General features: G+C 40.6%; 1 protein-coding gene across 1 annotated transcript in view; it reads left to right on the top strand.

Moving 5' to 3' along the window:
* The first annotated feature begins 9,088 nt into the window (after positions 1–9,088).
* Positions 9,089–20,988, top strand: part of SKAP2 (src kinase associated phosphoprotein 2) — a 120,290-nt gene continuing 108,390 nt past the window's right edge. Inside the window, exons 1-2 of the mRNA XM_084260535.1 lie at positions 9,089–9,203; positions 19,888–19,993. Of these exons, the coding sequence (XP_084116661.1) occupies positions 9,155–9,203; positions 19,888–19,993 (155 nt within the window). The 5' untranslated portion in view covers positions 9,089–9,154. The remainder of the gene's footprint in view (positions 9,204–19,887; positions 19,994–20,988) is intronic.

Genomic DNA, 20,988 nt, shown 5'->3' on the forward strand with positions numbered 1-20,988 from the left:
TAATTCAGATGACATGCTGTTGGTATGGTGGAAATAAACAGTGTTCTGACATATCTCAAAGGCATTTGTGTAACTGCAAGGTGCAGGTGTTTCCAAGAATCTCTGGCATGGCTTATGAATGCTGGAGTATTTAGCTTCAGGCTTCCTGGCCAAAATATGCTCCTAACATTATCTCAAGAAAATAAATGTATCAGCTCATAGAACAATTCCTAATCCTCACTAGATCAGTGATGGAATTCTGAAGAAGCTACTGATAACTAAGGGGGAGAAAGAAAAATCCCAAGAGAAGGCACAATTATATATATGGACATGAACTGGCAATCTTAAACATACATGATATGCTCAAACCCTTTGGATCGAGTCTCTACAGTAAGTTGGCAAAGCTTTGAGATAGACAACTCTTTCCCTGTTGCTTGTAGTTGCCATGAATTTACTGGAAGCACTGACTCATGCTTAATTAGTTGTGCCTTGGGCTATTTTTATATTGTTTTTATGCATTTCTAGTATCTGCTATTTTTAAGACATGTATTATTCTTCAGAATATTTTATTGTAATCTGGCACAATGATTTTTCTTGAAGGTACTGAATCTTGAAGGTACTGAGATCTTTCAGATCTCTTGTTTTGACCTAATTCCAAACAGACAAATCTATGGATGATAAGCTTTCTTCACATAAGTCAGTTAATCAAGTAATGGATTAGTTATTAACTAATAGATGGAGCTGGGTCCACACCTAAATTCCTCAGAGATAATGTAATGATGCCTATTAGAATGATTGTACAGCTCTCTGTATCTAAAGAGAAAGCAACACTTTTTCTGTCTGCAAGGAGAGCAGGAAAGTGTTAATGTTTTAAATGCCCAACAAATCTCTAGTGGAAAACATCTTTGCTTGTAGTGTTTGTTCACCACATGGCGCATGCTTCAGAAGGTGCTAAATCAGCAAAACTGCTGAATTCGAAATACCGGGAACATTCATCTGCCCCTGAATTCAGTTATGCTATGTGTAAAGATCCTGAATAGAATCTGATAGTGTAACAGCAATGTGGAATTGCATATTAAACATACCTAACCTGTCATTAAAAACCTCTAATTACAGCCATCAGATGACTCCCCGTGCTGCTACTTGTCATGCTATATCTATATATCATTTTAATGGGAAAAGATAGTATTTCTGATTATGTCGCTTAATGTACAATAGATGAAAGTTATGGGCCTGAACCTGTTCCCATGGAGGTCAATGACAGTTTTGCCATTGTCTTCAATTAGAGTAGGATGTGGTTTTATGATACTAGAGTTTCATTTGCATTAATTAATTTACTTAGTAGGTAATGAAAAACCTGAAAAAACATCCCTCTGGCTCATGAGTTTGGCACTGTATTTAATACTTTCATTAGGAATAATTGCATTGATAAACTTTTAAGCAGAAATGGGTGAGATGGATCAGTGTATTAGGCAAAATCAAGCTTACCAGCAGTTGATTGTGAAGCACAGAGACTACCTTCTGTGCCCTGGCCTTGCTTTCTTATATTTATCAGTCTCTGGGTCTATGATGTTGAATCTTTAATGCTTAGCAGTGTAAGATGAAAGCACAAGAGTTTCATACGTTATGGATTTATATGCTTTATACATCATGAAGGCATTTGCTCAGCAGACACTACAGAACTGGCAGCTGGTTTTCAGGTCAGCAGCCTCACTGGGAACAGCAAGAATAGATGGGTGATGAGGCAGAGGTTGTTCTTCACATCATTCTTGAAGCCAGCAGCTACCTGTGTGGAGAGGTCCATGTAGATGTCGCTGAATGCAAGCATGGTGCCATGGAAGGAGGCTTACACAGCATGCTTTGATTTTGTGAATTAAACATATCTGTCTCCTCATAACTTTTTTAGCTTTTTAGCTGTTAACAGCATTGATTAGGTTAGCAACAGGCTCAGTCCTTGAGAAAGGCAAGAAGCTGTGACAACAGCAATGGAGGTAGGTCTGACAAAGCTCGTAGGATTGCACTGTGATGACTACTGGGGATGTAGGTTAGTCCCAAAATGCACAGTCTGGGACTGAAGAGTCTATACATTACACCTTTCATGGAAAGGACAGGACCCAAATGATGTTCCGGTGAGCCGTGACAGCTGAAGGAACTTGTGGAGTCTTGGTGGAGAGGTGGTATGGCCAAGCAGTGGATGTACTTGTTTGGGATTTTGGTGATCTGGCTGATTTCCACATGGTGCCACATACTTCCACTGTTGCTCTGGCAAAGCCACTTCCCCTCTTGGGCACCGCTTCTACAGTCTGGGGGTAATAACTCCTCTCTATCTCCTAAGGTTTCTGTTTTGGTTGGGTTTGTAAGGTGTTTAGTTACTCAAGTGTTGGGAGCTATAAAGTACCAAGATCAATTGAAAACCCGTCAGTCAGAACTTGAAAACCCATCAGTCTCTGTATTCAGAGCCTTTTATTAAATTAAGAAGAAAAAAATGTGAGACAATATTGGCTTGGGGTCTGCTTGCCCCCTTTAGCATATTGCTATGATTGTTTTGGAATACTTCTAGTCAGGCACACTGTAGTTTATGGACATTATTGTAGAAATAGTTGCTGAGAAAAGCTATTTTATTAATTGAGTAGTCTCACTGTAAACCATGTGATATTCCAGAAGACACTTTATAAATAAAGTGTATTTGCATCAGGAGTTTTTCAAGGTTCTCTATTTTACAAAACAATAATTCACAGCTCAAACTAAATCCATCGAGGTGAAGTTTATCAGCTGAGCACTTTAATAAAATGGGATCAAATGCAATTTCTTGTGGAGACAACAAATGCTTCTTATTTGGCATGATATTTTACATATCTATGTATCACTTTAAAGAAGGTAATTGATGATATTCCTCCTGTAGAGAAAATGAGTTTGCATGGCAAGAAATGAGCCTATACATCTGCCTCACTTGGACCAGTGCTTTCTATGTGAGCCTCAAGATTTTCATCCATGTTTCCCAGAAACAATGTTGAATAAGAATAGCTATTTCTTTTGAAATTTTATACTTTTCTGTATTTGTTGCTGCCTGTGGCAATCATGTAAGTGTAGCAAAAAAATAATAAAAATAATTTTAAAAAAGTCAAAAAAGAACCTAGGAATGCTGTAAGGAAAATCACTGGGTTAAACACATTAAGATAAAAATTAATTCAAGCTCTTACAAAAAGCAAGATGGAGAGCTAATGCCTATGTGTATGATGTAACATTTAGGTCTCCTTGTTAGCTAGACTATAATTTGTCATATATTACCTTTTTTTAGGTTGGTGTAAGAACTTTTTTAACTCTTAGTTTACCACTTCATGAATGTTTAGTGAAAGGCACCCAGTCTGTCTCTTTGAGAAACGTCACTTCTTTAGGAAGTTCTTTGTCTTTATTTCAGTTAAAAGACTGGCAATTGAGAGGTTGTGAATCAATACTCTGTAGCTTATTGCAGAAACTTTACCCTGATTTTGATTTTGTTCCACATTAAACCAAAGGTTTGTTTCCGCTGTGAAGAGGAAGGTAGCATAGAAAAGCTTTGAAACTCTGGAAACTGTGTTTTGTCCTGAAAATCTATTGCTACTGCTCCTTCTACAATGTACAGGTGAGGGAACTTTAAAAAAAGAGGACTGCACTGCTACTGACATAACACATTATACCAGCTGGCTGTGCCTTAAGGCTTCTGCTAATTATTGTGAACTTTACCTCTGAGTTTCCAAAGTAACAATTTTTGCTTGATTACTCAAGGAAACCTGCCCACGTATTGATTTCTCCCCAAAATGTGACTGCTATATCTGGTAGGTATAACTTTCAGATATTACCTTTTAAAAACTTCTTGAAAGCAGCTGCTGGATGAAGGATAGAGACCTAGGCTAGTACCACCACTGCAGAAAAGAATGTCACCCAGGCTCACCGAGTACTGATGGAATGAAAAGCATGGAAGAAGAAAAAAAAAAAAACCCAAAAAAGAGGGGAGTAGGTCAGATGATGGTGAATGTCATGTTACAGGGGACTGAAGCGATGTAATTGCACCAGGAAAAGGATACAGGATCTTCATATAGAAATATGAAATATTCTTTGTTAATTTCATTACCTATGAGAGACAATTTGTTTAAAATATGACTCAATGCATTATATCATAGTTCATAAAAGGCTAAAAGAACTAGAAAGAACAATAAGTCTAGAGTAGAGGTTACCTAGATTTTTTTATTTTTATTTCATTGACCATTAAAAGGATGACAAAAAAGTTTTGTTTTTACTTTCAGACAATGCAATGGGGTATTTACTCACCTCAGAGTTATTAAGACTCCTCATTGCTCCAAAATGTTCATTAGATTTTGAGGTTATATCAGAGGTAAAGAAAAGTTTATGTAAGATTCAATTATTAACTCCAGTCAAACAGAGCTTCCCTCCCCACTTCCTTCCTAAAACCATTCTCACTTTAACAAGACCTGTTAGGGCATCTCTATATGCCTTGGAGAGGAGCAATTAGGAGAGGGAGAGTCTTCTTTACTTTAGTATTTAATTTTAGGATGTCTAAGAACAAGGGGCTAGACAAAAAACAGGAACAAATTTAGTATGAGCTGAAATTTCACAAGTCTTATTCATCTGGTTGTTTCCATACTTCATTGGAACTATTTGCATGATGAGCAGCAGAGGTCGTCTTCTGTGATACTTGGGGAGTTATCTTTGGCTTGCTTTCATAGTCTTTACTGAGACAAAAAGTCCACTGAAGTCTCACACCTGTGCCAAAACTTAACTTTCAGGATGTTCCTTTGGAATCATTCCAGCTGGAAAATCACCTCAAAGCAGGATCTTAGTGAAACTCTGAAGCATTTATCTGATATGAGTTTTCTTAATTGAAAAGAAAAAAAAAAAGCAAGCAGGACACTGAAATAGAACTTGGTGAGATACAGGTGGGGTTTTTTCTTACTTATAAAATATTGGACAACGCACAATGCACAGGTAAAAAGAAATGTCTATGCAAAAACATTTCCCATAACATGTAATGCTTAGAAAACATTGTTCAAAGTTTTATTTATTATCCTATAGTTTTGATAATGTAAACATCAATCTCTCTTTCCAGAGGTAATTCTCAGGTAACATCTGACATTACTGGAATATATTCAGGTAAGAAATGAAGAATTATACCCTTGTTACTCCTTGTTTTGGGAGGTGAAGACTTCAGCATCAAAAATAATACTTCTGTAGGCTGAGCAAGTCATCATGATACGGCACATTGCAAACCAGCCAAGGGACTGTTCTCGGCCTTTTTCAGTTCAGCACCTCTCTGCAGTCATAGAACTGGGGAAACACGGAGAGGGAAGGGAAAGATGGGAAAGACTTGTGTTTCTTGATGTGTTTTTAAATCTATTGGGAATTGCTATCTTCAGGCTGAGGTCTCAAAATGATAGGCTTATGGAAAGCAACATTGAGGGCAACCTGGGAAGGACTCCATAAATGGCAGGTCACCTTCACAGAGGAAAGTACACCAGTTTTGTAACTCAGAATGTGAAACAGTGATGCCAAAGTCTCCAAACTTTGTAGAAAAAAAGATTTTTGTAGCAATTTTTCATCATGTAAACTAATAAAGAAAGAAGCAGTCTTCAAAACTTTTTCAGTCTCACCAAGTACTTTTCAGTTTCATTTGTGACCATCAAAGCATCCCACAAATTGAAGAGCGTGACTCTGCAGACAATACTTGAATGGTTCAAAGATTTTATTTCTGTGTAAAATGCCTGGGAACAGCAAAATAGGAAGATTCTGTGGAGACAGATTCTGAATAGAAGAGGAAACACCAAATGTTCACGAGTAGTTACATGAAGTACCAGCTCTTCTTTAGGCTTCAAAGTTACTTTGTAAACTTGTTCTCAAAACAACTGCTGCATTGTCCTGAATGTTATGTCTGCCTGTGAGGAAACAATTTTAACTGGGGCAGTAGTAGTAAATCCTAAGAAAAGAGTAATGAAACTTTGCCAGAGGACAAGGGGTTCAGGATCTGGTTTTCCACTGTTAGAGGCACTGCAGCTTTTCTTCAGTGCTGTGACCACAGCATAAAGAGTTGCCATGGTAAAAGCACTGTCATTCACTAACATAATTTTCTGATTTTTTAAACCCAGAAGTTTTTGCATTTCTTTGCAAAGAAAGAGCTGCTGCAAAGAAAAACTGTGCTCCTTCCATTTAACAGGTATATGTTGATGCCCGCAATCTTTGTCAACTGCTGTTTAATGCAATTAAGTAATTAAAAAATATAAATCTTTTGATGATTGACTAGCTATTCTATTTTGAATCTGACAAAAGAAGACAGCCCGACCAGCAGAATGAAGAGATGAGAACACAGAGCAGCCTCAACAAGGCCGCTGCCGCCTGTATGAAACAGTGCAGGGAGCAGTGCAGGGAGCCTGCACTGTAATCCAATTACTCTTCTATTAAAGGACATGTAGAGAACAAGCAGCGGCTGTGCAATGGTCCTGTTTCCCCCTTCTCCTAGAATCTACATTTGAAAGGAAAGGCTACAGAAAAAAAATGGAACATTTAATGGAAAAACGCTGGATTTCCCAGTGGGCTGGATACGTCGGATTTCTTCAGGGGCGCAAGGCGGCGGTGACGCTGCCACTTAATGAGAAACTTTCCTCTTCCTGTAGGGTCCCTGCAGATGCAGGTAGGCTATTCCTCCTCAAGTCTCCCTGTGTGCTTCCTGTGGCGCTGCAACCCACACATCAAGAACCCCCTGATCTATGGGCCTGATTAGGCGGAGCGGTGTGTCTGGTTTCGATGAGGCACAAGCTGTGGAATCCTCAGAAACCAGGCTGGAACGGCGCTGAAGCCAGACTTGTTTCAGTGAAGGAGTCTGTTTTGAATTATGCTTCCTATTAGCGGTAGATTTAAAAATTAGGGAACTATGAGTAAATCTGGAACTTAACAAGGCTTAAAATAGGCCTGGGTCACAAATCTTGCTAACTGTGTGATGGGCTGGTCTTCAGTGCAACAGCAAGGAGGTCTTTAAGAAAAAAAGTAAGTAGAAAAAAAGAGTGACTATGGAGGTTAGGAAATAATAAAGGTAAGTTATTTCTTCTCGTTTTATGTTCTGAAACTCAGGGGAAGCTCACACAAATGGTAAACATATGGAATAAATTATCAGGAAAAGTGATCTCAAAATGAAGACTACAACAGAGTTCAATTGACATCCTTGATTCATTTCTGGAACTGAAATGGATGGAGCCATAAAGTCAACACAAGAAAGTAGGATTACGATTAACCTGGAAAAGGGCAAGCAAATTAGACTACAAGCCATTTTCCCGTTCCTTATGGCAGCTTCCCAAGACTGCACATCTGAAGTGTGTAATTTAACATAAGCCCAAAGAACCTTCCCTGCCAACCACCCCAAAATTAATCATACTCTTGTACCAGAAGAGCAGTGGTTATTTATACAAATAAAGAGGAAAGATCTATTTATATAGATATGCACACAGATGCGTGTGCATGTTTATTGTGAAATTAGATAAGTAACATAAAAATCATTACACAACATTATACAGGTCAGTTAGTTAACTGCTAGAGTTTCAGTCAAGATGGCCATAAAATCAGGTAATAAAGCTGCAATGCTTTGAAAACCCAGATGTATTTGAAATTAGTTGTTCCATGTAATTAAAAGAGATGTGAGAGGTCAGGAGAACAATATAATCTAACACCACATCTACATTGCAGACTTCAGCTGGCACAGCTGCATCAAGGAGAAGTATGAAACTGTTTAATACCTGACTGATACAGCTGTGCTGCCAGCTGTGCCACAAGTGGTAATATAATTACACTGGTATAAAGGTGAAATTTCATAAATATAACTTCTTCTCCTTGCTGGTTTATTTCTACATCGGTATGATACACAGATGTGCTAACCTAACTGCAGCTCTAACACAAACATGTTCTGTAGAAATAATAGAGATACAGCCAAAACCACCAAGGTCACTGAAGCACATGCTAGGAGTTTACTTTGCCTATTTCTACACCAAACATATTACATCACTGTTGTGGTCCAGCTACATATGACTAGGGTTTAGCAGGCAAAAAATCTATCAAGGATGCCCCACAAACAAAACTTCAGCCCTTCCAGCCAGCAGCCCAGCTGTTGAACCTTAGGGACAGGGTGTCTTCCTACCTTCACCCACTCATCCATGCTAACAGACTCCAATACCAACAGGCCAGTTCCCACTGCTTCACTTTCCGTTTATTTCACTGTGTGCCTCAAGCGTGCACGTGACCTCCTCCCCTCAAGTTCTCCGGTCTGGGAGATGGGCAGAGCCATGATGTGAAGTCAGGCTGCAGTGTGCTACACCAAGCCCTAGCACTGGTAATGATGGCAGGTCTGCTACCCCAAACCCTGCTGCTGTCTTTGCCAGCAGGCCAAGAGGGAGGAGGAGGAGGCACCAGCAGCGCTTTGTTGAATGCCAGGGCAGACATTCTCGCACCTATTCCCTCAGCAGCGCCATCTTGCCTGCCAGCGGTTGAGCTAAGGCCAGCACTGCCCTCCGAGCCAGGGCTGGAAAAATATTGGGAAGGAATTGGTTTCAAAATACAGCACTGGTAATACCCAGCCACCCCTCCGTCACCCTGCCGGCCCCGGTGACAGGCAGCCAGAGGTCCCCGCCCTCGGCTTGGGAAGGGCCCGGCGCTCAGGCGGGACAGTCAACGGGCCAATCAGAGATTAACTTCCGGGCACGCTCATCCAATAGCCAACTTCTCCTGGGCTTCGGGGCGGAGACGAGCAGATGACTAACGCTGGGCACCACGTTTGATTCTGGCAAGAGGGCCGGGTCTGCACGGTGCCCTCACGCAAAGTGGCTTCCGCCAGCGATCACGTGGGAGGCAGTCCCTGGTGGCGGGGGCGTTGCTAAGGGGACACCCAACCGCGAGTACAAACATGGAGGGGTGAAGCGCATGCGCGGCACCGGAGGGCGGGGCGGGAGCAAGGAGGGACGTGGACAGCGTCACGAAGCCACGCCCCGTGGCCGATAGCCACGCCCCCGTAGCTCGCGCCCGTGCAGTTGCGGCTGGGGGGGGGGCGGGGTTTTCGTTTCCTCCTCGGCGGGGCCGGGGCGAGCTGTGTGGCCCCGCCCGCGGGGTGTCCCCGGTCGCCCGGCTGCCCCCCGCCGCCCTCAGCATGCACGGCGCGCTCGCCGTCCCCGAGGAGGTCTGCAGCCTCCTTTCAGGTAAGGCCGGCAGTGCTGGCCGCCAGCAGGGAGGGCGGGCTGGCTTCCCGGGGGGCGGGCGGTGAGCAGGGCGGAGGGGAGGCCGAGGGGGGCGGGCCGGCGGGGGGTGTGACGGGCCGGTGCCGCCGGGGCTTGCGCGGCGGCGGGCGGGGGGAACGCGGCACCAGCTCCCTGTGCCGCAGCTCCGGCGGGGCGCTTGCTCAGCAGGAGCTTCCACCTCACGGATCCGGGAGCTCCCTTCTCCTACCCGGCAATTCGCCTCCCCTAGCTACTTCCTCCCGCAGCGCCCGGGCGGCGGCACCAGCGCGGTGCCGCGGTTCCCTTCCCCGCGGCTGCCCGGTGTACCCGAAATGAGGAAGGAGAGGACTTGGTTCCCGCTCCCGGCCTAGCCGTGGTGCTGCAGCTGAGCGCTCGCAGCACCCCACCCCCCAACCCCACCCGCCTCAGGGAAGGGGTGAGCTAGCTCGGAGGTGTGCGGAAGGGACCGGCCGTCAGACAGGCCCCGGGACCGCCGGGTGAACCCCTCAGCGGTCAGGTGAAAGTTTGTCCCGTTCCAGGCGTGTCAGCCGCCCGGCAGGTCGTGTCGGAGTGAAAGCCGGCTGTCTTGGTGCCAGCAGGGACTTTTTCCCTGAATTGGCTGGAAAAAGAGTGGGAAAAGCTGCTCTGCTGAACAGCTGAGGCCAGCGGCATCGAAGTGAATTAAGATGCTGCTGGATCGCTGGCATATTGTCACATCAGTCAAACGCGCCTGTGACTGGCTGCGCTCTTACAGATGCTTTGGCGTGTGGGGATGGGATGATTTCCCTCTGTGGAAAGTTGTCAGCAATAGTATTGCCAGAGACTTAAAAGCACCGGTGATGGGTTTTTACGTTCAAGATCTATATTTAATGTTTTTAAACCACCACCCCCCCAGGTACTCCCCCCCCCCCCCCCCACTTCCCACCGTTAAATTGTACATTTCCAGCTTGGTATTTCTGTTACCTTTATGAAAAACTCCTAAAAGGCTTTGCTGACCTGGAACAATTTCCTTTTGAGATCTTCTGCCACAGGAACTTGTGTGTAGCTCTGAGCCGTTCAGATGACCCATAGTTTTCAAAATGTTCGCTTGGTTACATGGCTGGGCACCTGCTAGAGTCCAGTGTAGCTCATCACCTTTGAAGACTTTTCTTTTCTTAAAACATTTTGGTTGTAAGAGTTCATGCTTGAAACAACAGCTTTTACCAGTCACTTTTCTCATTTTTAAAGCACTTCTGTCAACTATCTGAAGTGTTTTCCTAACTGTTGTCAGCAGGTACATTATTTGCGTATCATACCACCTGTAGTAAAATCTGTGTGAAAGGCCATGAGAAAGAAGGAGAGCTTATGGTACTTTTTCTCATGGCATAGATTCTTAATTAACAAAAATGTTTAAAAACTAGCCTTTGACAGCCTTTCCCAACCTTTCTGTGGTGTTACTGTTTTCTGGACTTTGTGATCATCATCAAAGTGTGTGTGTTTGATTCAGGATTGCTTTCATCCAGTGAAAGCAGCTGGGAATCAGAAACTCTTCAGTGTTTTGAGTGCTTTTAGGACTTTTTTGTGGGTAGGGTGTGACGCAGATGCGATCATTCCAGACTGCAGTTTGGTTTTAGTCATGGTGCCCCACTTGCACAACTTGTCTTCCCCATCTTTGATTTATCCAGTCTCCCACAGAAAGAGCGGTACAAAGGTTTGTATTTTGAAGTGAAAATAAGAACACCTATTTTTCCTCAAGGAAATACATTCTTTAGGAGTCACTAGGATCGATGGCCTGATCTATATTTATGTCTAGTGTCTGTGCAGTGTGTACAGCTTCAGCTTTCATGGAAGAAAACAAGTTAGTTTCTTTAGTGTTGTCTCAAGAACTGAAATGAAAAGGAGAATGGAAGGGTGTACTAATGATCTTTAAATCTTTGGTTTGTTATTATGGTAGCATAAATGCTATATAATGCATCTTTACAACTGTAGTGATAATATTTTCAACTTAACTTGCATCCACATACAAATGGGTTTTTTTGGGACTCAGTGCAAAATTAGCTTTACACTTGTTAGTTTTATGACTGCAATTATGGAATAAGCAGAATCTAGCAGGGTGCAGATGGGGTAGTGAGGAACAACAAAAAGGTTGTAAATTTAATCCTTTCTTGTGGAGTTATCAAAGGGAAAAAATGTAATGATAATTTTGGTTATACTGTGTAACCCAATTAGTTTTTGTAAAAAAACCCAACAACCCAGTGTTACATTTAGTTTGTGTAACCACTCCTTCCTTCTTTTTTTCTTCATGTTCCTGGTCAAGCGTGTGAAAGTTTGGAGCTAGAGTAGTTCAGGCTGTGTAAGCAGTCCTTTCACTGATAAGTTTAGGTTCTTATAATCTTTAATTATTTAGTCTCCTGCTTCTTTTCGCTCAAGCTATTCATGTAGTGAAGATGTATGGTAATGGAGAAAGGAAGGGAGCTCTGTAATATCTTTACTATTCATTAAACAACCCTTACACAATACAAAGACTACAGTGAGTAGATAGTTATTAATTTCAGCATGCTCGTCTTCGAGGGTGCTTCTTAATGTATTATTTTAATGGCTCACAAGTATTGATTCAGCCAGCTCTCTGAGATGAGGGAATATTGTTTTCCCGTCGGTAAAATTAGTGTAATAAACAAGATGTGATCTGGGGTCGCAAAAAATAATCAATGATGGAACAGAATTAGAATTCAAATTCACCTGCCTCCATGCTGTGCTGGTTTCTCCAGAAAATAATGTGAGTTGGATGTCTTTATTCAGTGTCCATTACGAGTGCCAGGCGCTTCTTCCTATCAGGTTCTGTTGAGAACATGCACTTAAAGTCTAGCAACAACCACCTTTTTTTTTTTTCTTTGTTAGTGTGTTAGCAGTGACATATCCAAAAATCTCTAAATATTGTGTTCTTCCTCTCCTTGCTCTTTTTGCCTACTATTTCTAACTTCTGCAACAGGTGGAGGAGCGATCATCTGGATTTCCTTATCCCTGCTTCGCCTTGATTGATTGTTGGAGTACTGTCCGCCCGCTATGCTGAACAAGTAGGGGTCCTACTGGAAAACATGCTAAGTGCTCCCACAGTTAAACATGGCGATAATGGGAATAAACACACCAGGGGATGACTTAAAGTTGCACAGGAAACTTTCTGACTTGCAAGTGCTTTACTTTGAACCTAAACAATATTATATCTTTACTGCAAAACCAAATTCTGTCACACATGCTGGCAGGGTCATTATGGTTGCATGTCAGTGGCACTGAAATGTTCCAGGCAGAAGCACAGCTTGAGCTCAGGGCTAACTGCATTAGTTGGAAACAGGAGGAAGCTGTTTCTGTAAAGTTGAAGGGGAAAGGTCAATGTGGCAATGGGCTTATTGCAGAGGATTGTTGGTATTTCACAATCCCATCCTCTCTTCTCGGACTTGAACAAGTGCTGGGAGAGAAACATTGTAGACAGAAACAGGGTCCTCCGGTCATGAGTTGAATTCTTTTGTGGGAGGAGGAAGTAATTTTGTCCCTCACTTATCTCCCTCTGTACACCTGGGAGGTGTGTGGTAGCATCAGTAACTTCTTCATTCCCTGCCTGTGTCTCTGCACCTTCTAGATGATGCTCGCAATTTTCAAATGTAGGAAAGGAAGACCAGAACCATTGTGCTTTTTCTCCTTTTGAAAAGGTGTCCTTTGTTGAGTTTAGATGCTCAGGGTCTTTTTGTGGGTATTTGGCAAAGTGGAATGTTACTAGGTTGGGGTTTTTTTTTCTTGCTGTCAAATTATTATTGGTTATGTAGATTGTTGGAGGCCTGCTCATTTTTATTTTTCCTTAGTCTTTGATGCACACTCTTAAGTTTTGGCTTGTCTGTAGCTGAGAGGGGTTTCAGGGGCTGCTTCTTCCCCAAATGCACATTATTTTTCCTGTAACATAATATAGACTGGTTCAATCATCGTGATTAAAGGAAAAAAACCAACCAAACCCTCAAGTTTTTTCAGTAATGGGGATTTAGTTGGAAGAGCTTATTTGGAGAATTCTTTATTTTTTTAAAACAGTTTTTGGTGGTGTCATGATTATTAGGCATATGCATTGTTAATTTCTTCTCCCTCTTCATGACACCTGTTACTCTAGTCAGGGTCGGGTTTTTTTTTGTCCAGTTTTCCTTTCACACTTCACACTATTTCCATTTTGAAGCTTCTGTATTCTTCTTTTCAAAGTTACTCAGATTTTTACCATAAAAATGGAATAAAACTTTTAGTTCATATGGAAGCTTATATCCATTTTCCTTGTTTTAGTAAACAAAAACATGAAACTAAACAGAAACAAATTTGCTTGCCCTTGAGAATCATATTGTCCAAAATGCCTTTTATAATGTGAATTTTCTTTTTTTCTTCAAATTAGTATTTTTTACACACTTGTTTAGTTGCATCTTGGACATAGTACACAGAAGAGGGCAAGGCAAGACAGCTACAGTACAGTGAATCTGGTGCATGAGTTTAGTTTTGCTTACCTTTTATTTTTAGGGACTGCAGTAGTTATATTTACCCCAGATGCATAGGAAACAAACTGTCCTGTTTTGACCTCCTTGGCAGCCGTTGCTGGAGTTGCTCCTTACATTCACGTCATAGGAAAGGCCACCTAGGTATCATGTGGCTTCTCTTCATCGGTTGGTTCAATTTTAAAAGGACATTATTGTTCAGAATTTTACTCTTTGTTTTAAATTATAATTTTCACATTTCGAAGGCTTTAACAAATGCTGGTTCTTGCTGAAGAATCCATCTTTACAAGATAAACTAGGGCAATTTCATAGACATGTAGTTACAGCTTTTGTAATATCTGTGTATTTCAGTAGTTACAGAGTAAGAATAGAGACACTGAGGTGAAAAAAATGCACAGAGGCATTCCTGGTAAGAAATAACCTCCAGTGATTTGAAACATAGTTCAATTGTCTCTGCCATAAATTTGAGAATAAGTGTCATATATGGGTGATAAAAATGGCATAGGCTATTTTTTATATACTCATTATTCACTTAGTTTGTCTTTTTCAATTAACGTGGAGTCTATCTTTCTCATCTGACTGGGTTTACGTTTCTTTCATAATCATATGTCAACAAACCACAATAGATGCAGCATAATGTGGCATACAGTGTAAATCTCTAGGTTAATCCTTAACATGCTGTTGTTTTTTTTTTATTATTATAGTTCATTTGGAATCACTTTGTAACCTGATCATGATTTGTACTGGTGTGGTTTTTTTCATGATGTGCTTAATATGATACAGCTTGATCTTTTCTCACCTCTCTTTAATGGAGAGAGAGGATGCTCAGCTACTCAGCCAATGAGGTTAGATATATCTTGAGATCAGATATCCTTGATTATATATGTATTTTTTAACTTCTTAAAAGAGTTGTCATATCTGTTTACATCACTTGAGAAGGCTTAGCAATTTGGGTGTACTTCTGCTTTCCAAATCACTGAGGAAACCCTTGCGTGTCAACGTTTTGCATTACGTTCACTTTGTGTGTGGCAACACAGCAAGATGGCCTTGCTTTTGGGGATTTAAGGTACAGCAGTTTCTAAAGGCTGTCCTTTCCAGGACTTTGTGCTGAAAGGAATGCTCACCTACTTGTCAGGCTGGATCAGTGTGGTATCTTTAGACATCTTAGAGTATCAGTCACCTTTATTTTTCATCATCGTTTCTGTTTCTGTGTAAATGCATGTATATTATTTTAAAAAAAGTTTAGCCAACTCTGGAGAGAGACTTAAGTAGAGTTGGGAAGGGAGGAGGAGAACAGAAGTAAAATGCTCCTATCTCTTGATTCAGGAGGGCAGGCAGTCACAGGCACTGCTTGGTAATTTGTATTCAGACCTGTTCCCTATTAATGAATTGCACAAAAACTTTGACATCTAATTAATTAATTTCTAATGCCAGCCCATGTAAAGCTGAAAGATACATGGCAGATTGTTTAATGTTGGACACCTTTGGACAGCGTGTGTGCGCAAATGTGCCTGGCTTGCAGCTACCTTCCCAAATTCTCTGGCCTGTCTCCCCAAATTCTCTGGCTTGCAGCCAGCTTCTGGCTTTCTCGTTCCTTGATTCGGAGGAGAGAGTTGGGAAACGGCTGGAGGAATTGTTCTGCTGACCTGCCATTCCCTCCTTGTGTGAGTGGCAGCTCATCCACCAGGTGACCCCACGCAAGTGTCCCCTGTCATATGATGGCTTCGTGTCCTGCCCCGAAACAGGAGGACAGGGAACTGCATGTGTTCCCTGCCTGTGTGGAAACACCTGTCTCACTGCCGATGTATAATTGTTCTCTGTCATTCGAATAGCATGAGCTTGTCAGGTGACAAAGTGACTAACTTTTTGATAATGTGTGGGACAGCATTTTGTTATTTTTTGGTGGGTTTTTTTAATGGAAGGAGAGGAGAAAGGAGAAGCAGGGCACAGTCTTTGAGTGCCTCTCAGAGAGTCTGTTTGGGCAATGCTGACATAAAAATGAGGTAGTTCTGTGCCAAGTATCTTTATTAAGTGCGACTTACGATCACAATATAATGCTGTAAACAGCAAAAGTGCTGTGATTTGTTATGATTAACACTCTTAAATGCAGCACTTGCTTTGGGCTAAAAACTTAGAACATTCTTGAAAAAGCCTATCTGTGTAGCTTCAGCCTTCATTAAAGGAAATGGTCCCGAAGACTTAAACTTACGGAAAACTTGCTGTGTTGTCTGTTTAGAGACGTGGAAGTAAGGAGAACCACAAAATGTTTTAACAATGAAAAGCAAAACAGTCGTAACATTTTTCCTTGTAAAAGGAATGCAGATGAAAATGAAATTAAAATGGCAATTAGGCTTTGAACTGTATGGGCTGGTTGAAGTGGTCAGAGCTAGGCTGGTGTGACTTCCCTTTTCTGTCAGTTAGTAACCTGTACTGGCAGAGCAATATGTGAGTGGATCGCATCAATCAGATCTTTCAATTCAGTAGCTGTTGTTCATTTCTGGAGGCAAGTAATTTCCCTGGAGTATGGGTCAAAGTTCAAAATATGAGCTTTAAGAAACAGAGCAACAAATGTGAGTATGGAGGCTATTGGGTAGTCTAACCCACAAGCTTAAGAAAAGTTATGTGGTGTTGAATAGGTTTCCAAAGTTTATTTCTCTTTGAAATTTCAGTGTTTTCAGTGAAAACACCTGAGCCTCTGCAGTGGTTGAAACACACAGTTATATTGTGTTAGAAAGACACAGTTTGTGGAAATAGATAATTTTTGTTTTTTGTGCGGTAACTGATTAGAAAAAGTGCTTTTAAATCAGAAATCTGTTCAAAGATGTTTTCTTTTTGTAGTTTGTCTTTTATTCCTTTTAAAATTTCTCAATGGGCCAACAGCTACTGACATATGAAATAAACATGTCTAGACTCAAGTGCCTGTGACTAGTAGTTTACACTTTCATTTTCTGTATAGCATTAAACTAGCAGAGGAGAGAGCAAGCTTTGGATCATCCTGGAGAAGGAAGAGCAAGTGAGTGACTAGAACAGCTGTGGGAAGTGGGTAAATTTTGCTGCTCTTTTCTGAAGTTTGCTGTATGAGACTGTATTCTGTCATACAGCTCCTGAGCTCTGTTCTTATTCCAAGGCAAATTGCTTTTGTGGACTGTCATAGAAATTGAGAGAATAGTCCTTTATGTTAGGACAGCAACGAAGCTTCTAACGAGGACTGCTCCTTCTGTAGTCTTCCACAGCGTGGATACAGGTAGTGAAGGGGTTATCATAACTTGGGTAACTTTACTGTCTCTTGTCCAGAGGAGCTTAGGGTAAGTTACTCATCTCAGGTGCATCTGGCACATCCTGGATGGATTTACAGCACTAGATCAGAAGGTGGCACAAGCTAGATATATGACGTTGTGTGTATGTGTGAGCAGATGAGAAGATCTATGATGTTGTAAGATGTAATTTTCTGAGTATATTGCTGGTTTAGTATTCTGTTGAGGATCATGTGTTCATCAAGTCTGTCTTCATATTTTGGTTATGATGAATCAAGCTGTATGCTTTCTCTGGACATCTGGGAGTAAGAGTGTTCCATGATGAGTACAGCGCATTCTGTTTGTGGCTACCTAAGCTCACAGAACTTGTTTCACAGTGTCCCAGGAGAGGGATGTCTTCTCTGTAACTGCTGCAATAGAAGCAACAAACTTGGCACGAGCTCGTGTGTGCCTGCTCTCTTTTCCACCTCTCTCCTTCCCTCCCTCTCCTCCATCTGATTACCTGTTTTTACTGGGAATAGACGGAACATCTACTTCAGCCCTGTACCTCCATGGTTGAAAATTCTGCATTATTTCTGCATTTGGAGTCCAAACTTTTCCAGAAAAATAACAGATTATGTCAACAATGTAGTTCTCAAATTTTCGTAACTACAGTGTATTTTAAGACAGAAGTGGTAATTCTTGCTTCTGATAACATGTTAAAGGAGTATGTGGGGAAAAAACCCAAGTTATCTCAACATTTGTTTGCAAGTTTGATAAAAGCTTTGAGAGTCAGTCAAAACCAAAGATAACTGAGTTCCCAAAAACCAATCTGGGTTTTGAGCTTTTTCAAGAAGTGAAGAAGCCCACAGAGGTTAAGTAAAGACAGCTGAGGCAAAGTTCTGTGATTAGTGTCCAAAGATTACTGTGCAAACATTGCTCCTTATTTATAGATGTGACTAATTCCTCTAAGCTTTTGCGTATTGTTGCCTAGGTAGATCTTCAAAGCTGCTATCTAATTTTTTAAATAAATATGTAAAAGTATAAAGAAAGAAGTATGTAATCAGCTTGTCCTTCCCAGGGTGAAAAGTTAGTCTGTACTAGAAAATCCTTTTGGGTTTCATTGAGGGGGAAAAGTTTTGTTCTTTGCCCTCAGTAATAAAAGTATCAGGCTTTTTGATCTAAGGGAGGTTTTGTGGATGGTCAGTGTCTTGGGATCATGTCGGAAATTCCAATCATTGGAATTTATGAAGATGTATTAATTTTCTGTGGGTTAGGACAAAATGTTTTCAGGGATGCTTGGTTTACGGCATAGAGGCTGTTGGGGGTGTGTCTGGAGGATTCATTAATACAGATGTTAAGTGCCTTTCCTTCTGTCCTTTTAAAGAAGGAATGCTACAGAACTGAGCGTGGGTCCCCCGACCTCAGGACTGCTTTGGAGAACCTGATGGGGAAGCTTCTCTGTTTTGTGGGGAGGGGGATCGATATCATTCTTCAGAACTCTCAAACACTTTACAAGATGAAGATTTTTGCTACGGTTTGTAATGACAGCAAGCCAAGCTAAACATCTAAATAATAATCTGGTAAATTGTTTATAAAGAATGAAATCTTTGTAATAGCTATGTTAGTGGTCTCAAAGAGCAACTTTTGACTTAATTTGTTTTCCTGCAGCCTGTAATACAAAGTGGGATGTGTTTCTGTTGAACTCCTGTTTCCTAAAGAATAAAGCAGGCAATCAAGGCTTTCAGTTAGGAAATCTGCAGTAAATATTAATTTGATGTTTCTTTCAAATGTAAATTTTTGCATGTAGACATTTGAGTATGTAATTGCTTGTTTTGAATTTCCATTATGAAAATGGAATGTCTTGTCTGATTTGAGAAGTCACAGGATTGAAATAATACTAGACATACCTATTTGCATCTACATAGATTGAGCCAAATTATATATCAGGGGGAGTGTGTGGGTGTTTTGTTAGTAAGATATGCCTTCCCTTATTCAGTGAATAGTTACTCATACAAATGAGAAGTTTAAATTAAGAAGCAGGAGTCTTTGATCATGTTTCTACTTTTGAGTTTTCAGGGTAATCATACGTTAATTGGTAACTGTAAGAGACTCTTAGTGTTGGCAAGTATTTTTGTTAACCAAGAAAACGTACTGCTGGAGGAGTTTTATTCCAAAATTTTAATCATCGCATTGTAACATTGTAAATATCCATTCTACAGGATAAAAACAAAGAACCATGGTAACTTTTATGGACTGCTTTGATTCTATATGACTGTATAAATGTATTTGCTGGGTAAGAATAGAAAAGATGCAATGCCAGTTAGAGGCTTAGTTTGTGATTCTACAAGTGCAGACACGCTTAACTTCAAGTACATGCTGGAGCTTGTCTCCTTCGTTAAGGCTGTTGTGCCTGCCTAATTGTTTGCAGGATTAAGACTCTGGATATGAACTTTAAGTCAAGGAGGGAGTTCAGAGACAGTGTGAGAATGTTTGTTTGAAAATACTGTAACCAGTAAGTGACCTGTATTAGTAGCCCGGGTAGGAATTACTGTTGAGATAATGAATTACTCAACTGTTTTTGTAACTTGAACTTCTGAAATAACGTGACAGTAATACATGCATAAAGGCTATTTCCATGTTTTGGCTTTTCCCTTCTTTTAGGTGATGGAAAGTAATTGTTGTAGTACTGCAATTTATTAGGACTTACGTGGCATAATTAAGTGAGCAAGAATCAAATGTCACCATAGGATTTGCTGTGCTAAGCATAAGTAGATCGGTGAACAAATGTATCCCATTTAGAATCTGAAATGTTCGTTAACTATGCTGTATGTAGGCCTGAAAATAATTTTCTTAGTTTCTTCACAGTAGTATTAGGACAATCTCATTACAGCAGTATTTATCTTTATTTGGGTTTTTCTTTTCTTCTTTATTTAGATGTTGACACATTTATTTCCCAAACGTTAAAAGGAGAAAACCTATCCAAGAAAGCAAAAGAAAAAAGGGAAGTTCTTCTTAAGAAGATAAAAGATGTTAAAGCAAGGTAAGTGAGCTTTGTGGCTTTCATATTTTATAAAATCACTTACTGAAAACAAGTTTTTACAGTCTTTTAATAACCATTAATATCATTAACTATTAAAAATCTGCCTGGGTCCTGATGTTTGTCAAATAATCTGAATGGCTTCAAGTCTTTGTATCTTTCTTGAGGCTGCTAAAATTTAATAAGCAATGGGAACAGAAATATTTGTCTTATTTGAATTTTTGTAATATTCTGAGCCCTGACTATAAGTTGATTGGGTAGAGCTTGCTTTCCCCTCTGCTTTTGTAAGCTTCAGTATAACGTGAGCAGTACAGTGTATTGGTAATGTGAGTGAGCATACTGCCGTGTCACTATGCTCAGCTGGTGTAAGCAGCATAATTCAGTGCTGACTTTGCTTTCCCATGTATTCTGTCGTTTAGCTCTGTAATGGAAACATAACTGCAAACTATTTGTAGATCATAAGTTTGTTTCAGTGGTGTTATAATACTGAAGTACTATAACAAAGCAAGCAGAGGGCTGTGAGTGGTTTGGTCTTTTTTTTTAATATTGGGTATGATTGGAGACTATTGTGTTGTAATTTCTGTCAGACAATTCAGCTGAGTTTTATTTGAGCTACAAAACTTTATTTAGAAAATGTTTTGTCTTACAACTCTCATCAATTAGGATATAATCTAGCACTTGCTGTTGTTTTCACATTGTTTCCAAAGTGTTTTTCTACTGATTGCTCCTGTTGGATATCTCCTAACCTTTGCTTTGATGATATGCTCTTGCCGCTGTGGCAACTTGTTGACAATTTCGAAGACAGCACAATCCTCTGATGGGGGCATCATTCTTTGTATCACACTAACTCTATGAGAAGACATGGTATGTGTCCCAAAATGTAATGGAAGGTGTGTGTGTGCCTTTGATTCAGGCTGTAAATGCTTAGGGATCTTTTTTTTAAAAAGGAACCATTTTTTTTTTTTTTTTTTTAGTGTGCTTCCCCTTCTGTGTTACTG

This window comes from Gallinula chloropus, assembly GCF_964237585.1.
Source record: "Gallinula chloropus genome assembly, chromosome: 2".
Lineage (NCBI taxonomy): Eukaryota > Metazoa > Chordata > Aves > Gruiformes > Rallidae > Gallinula > Gallinula chloropus.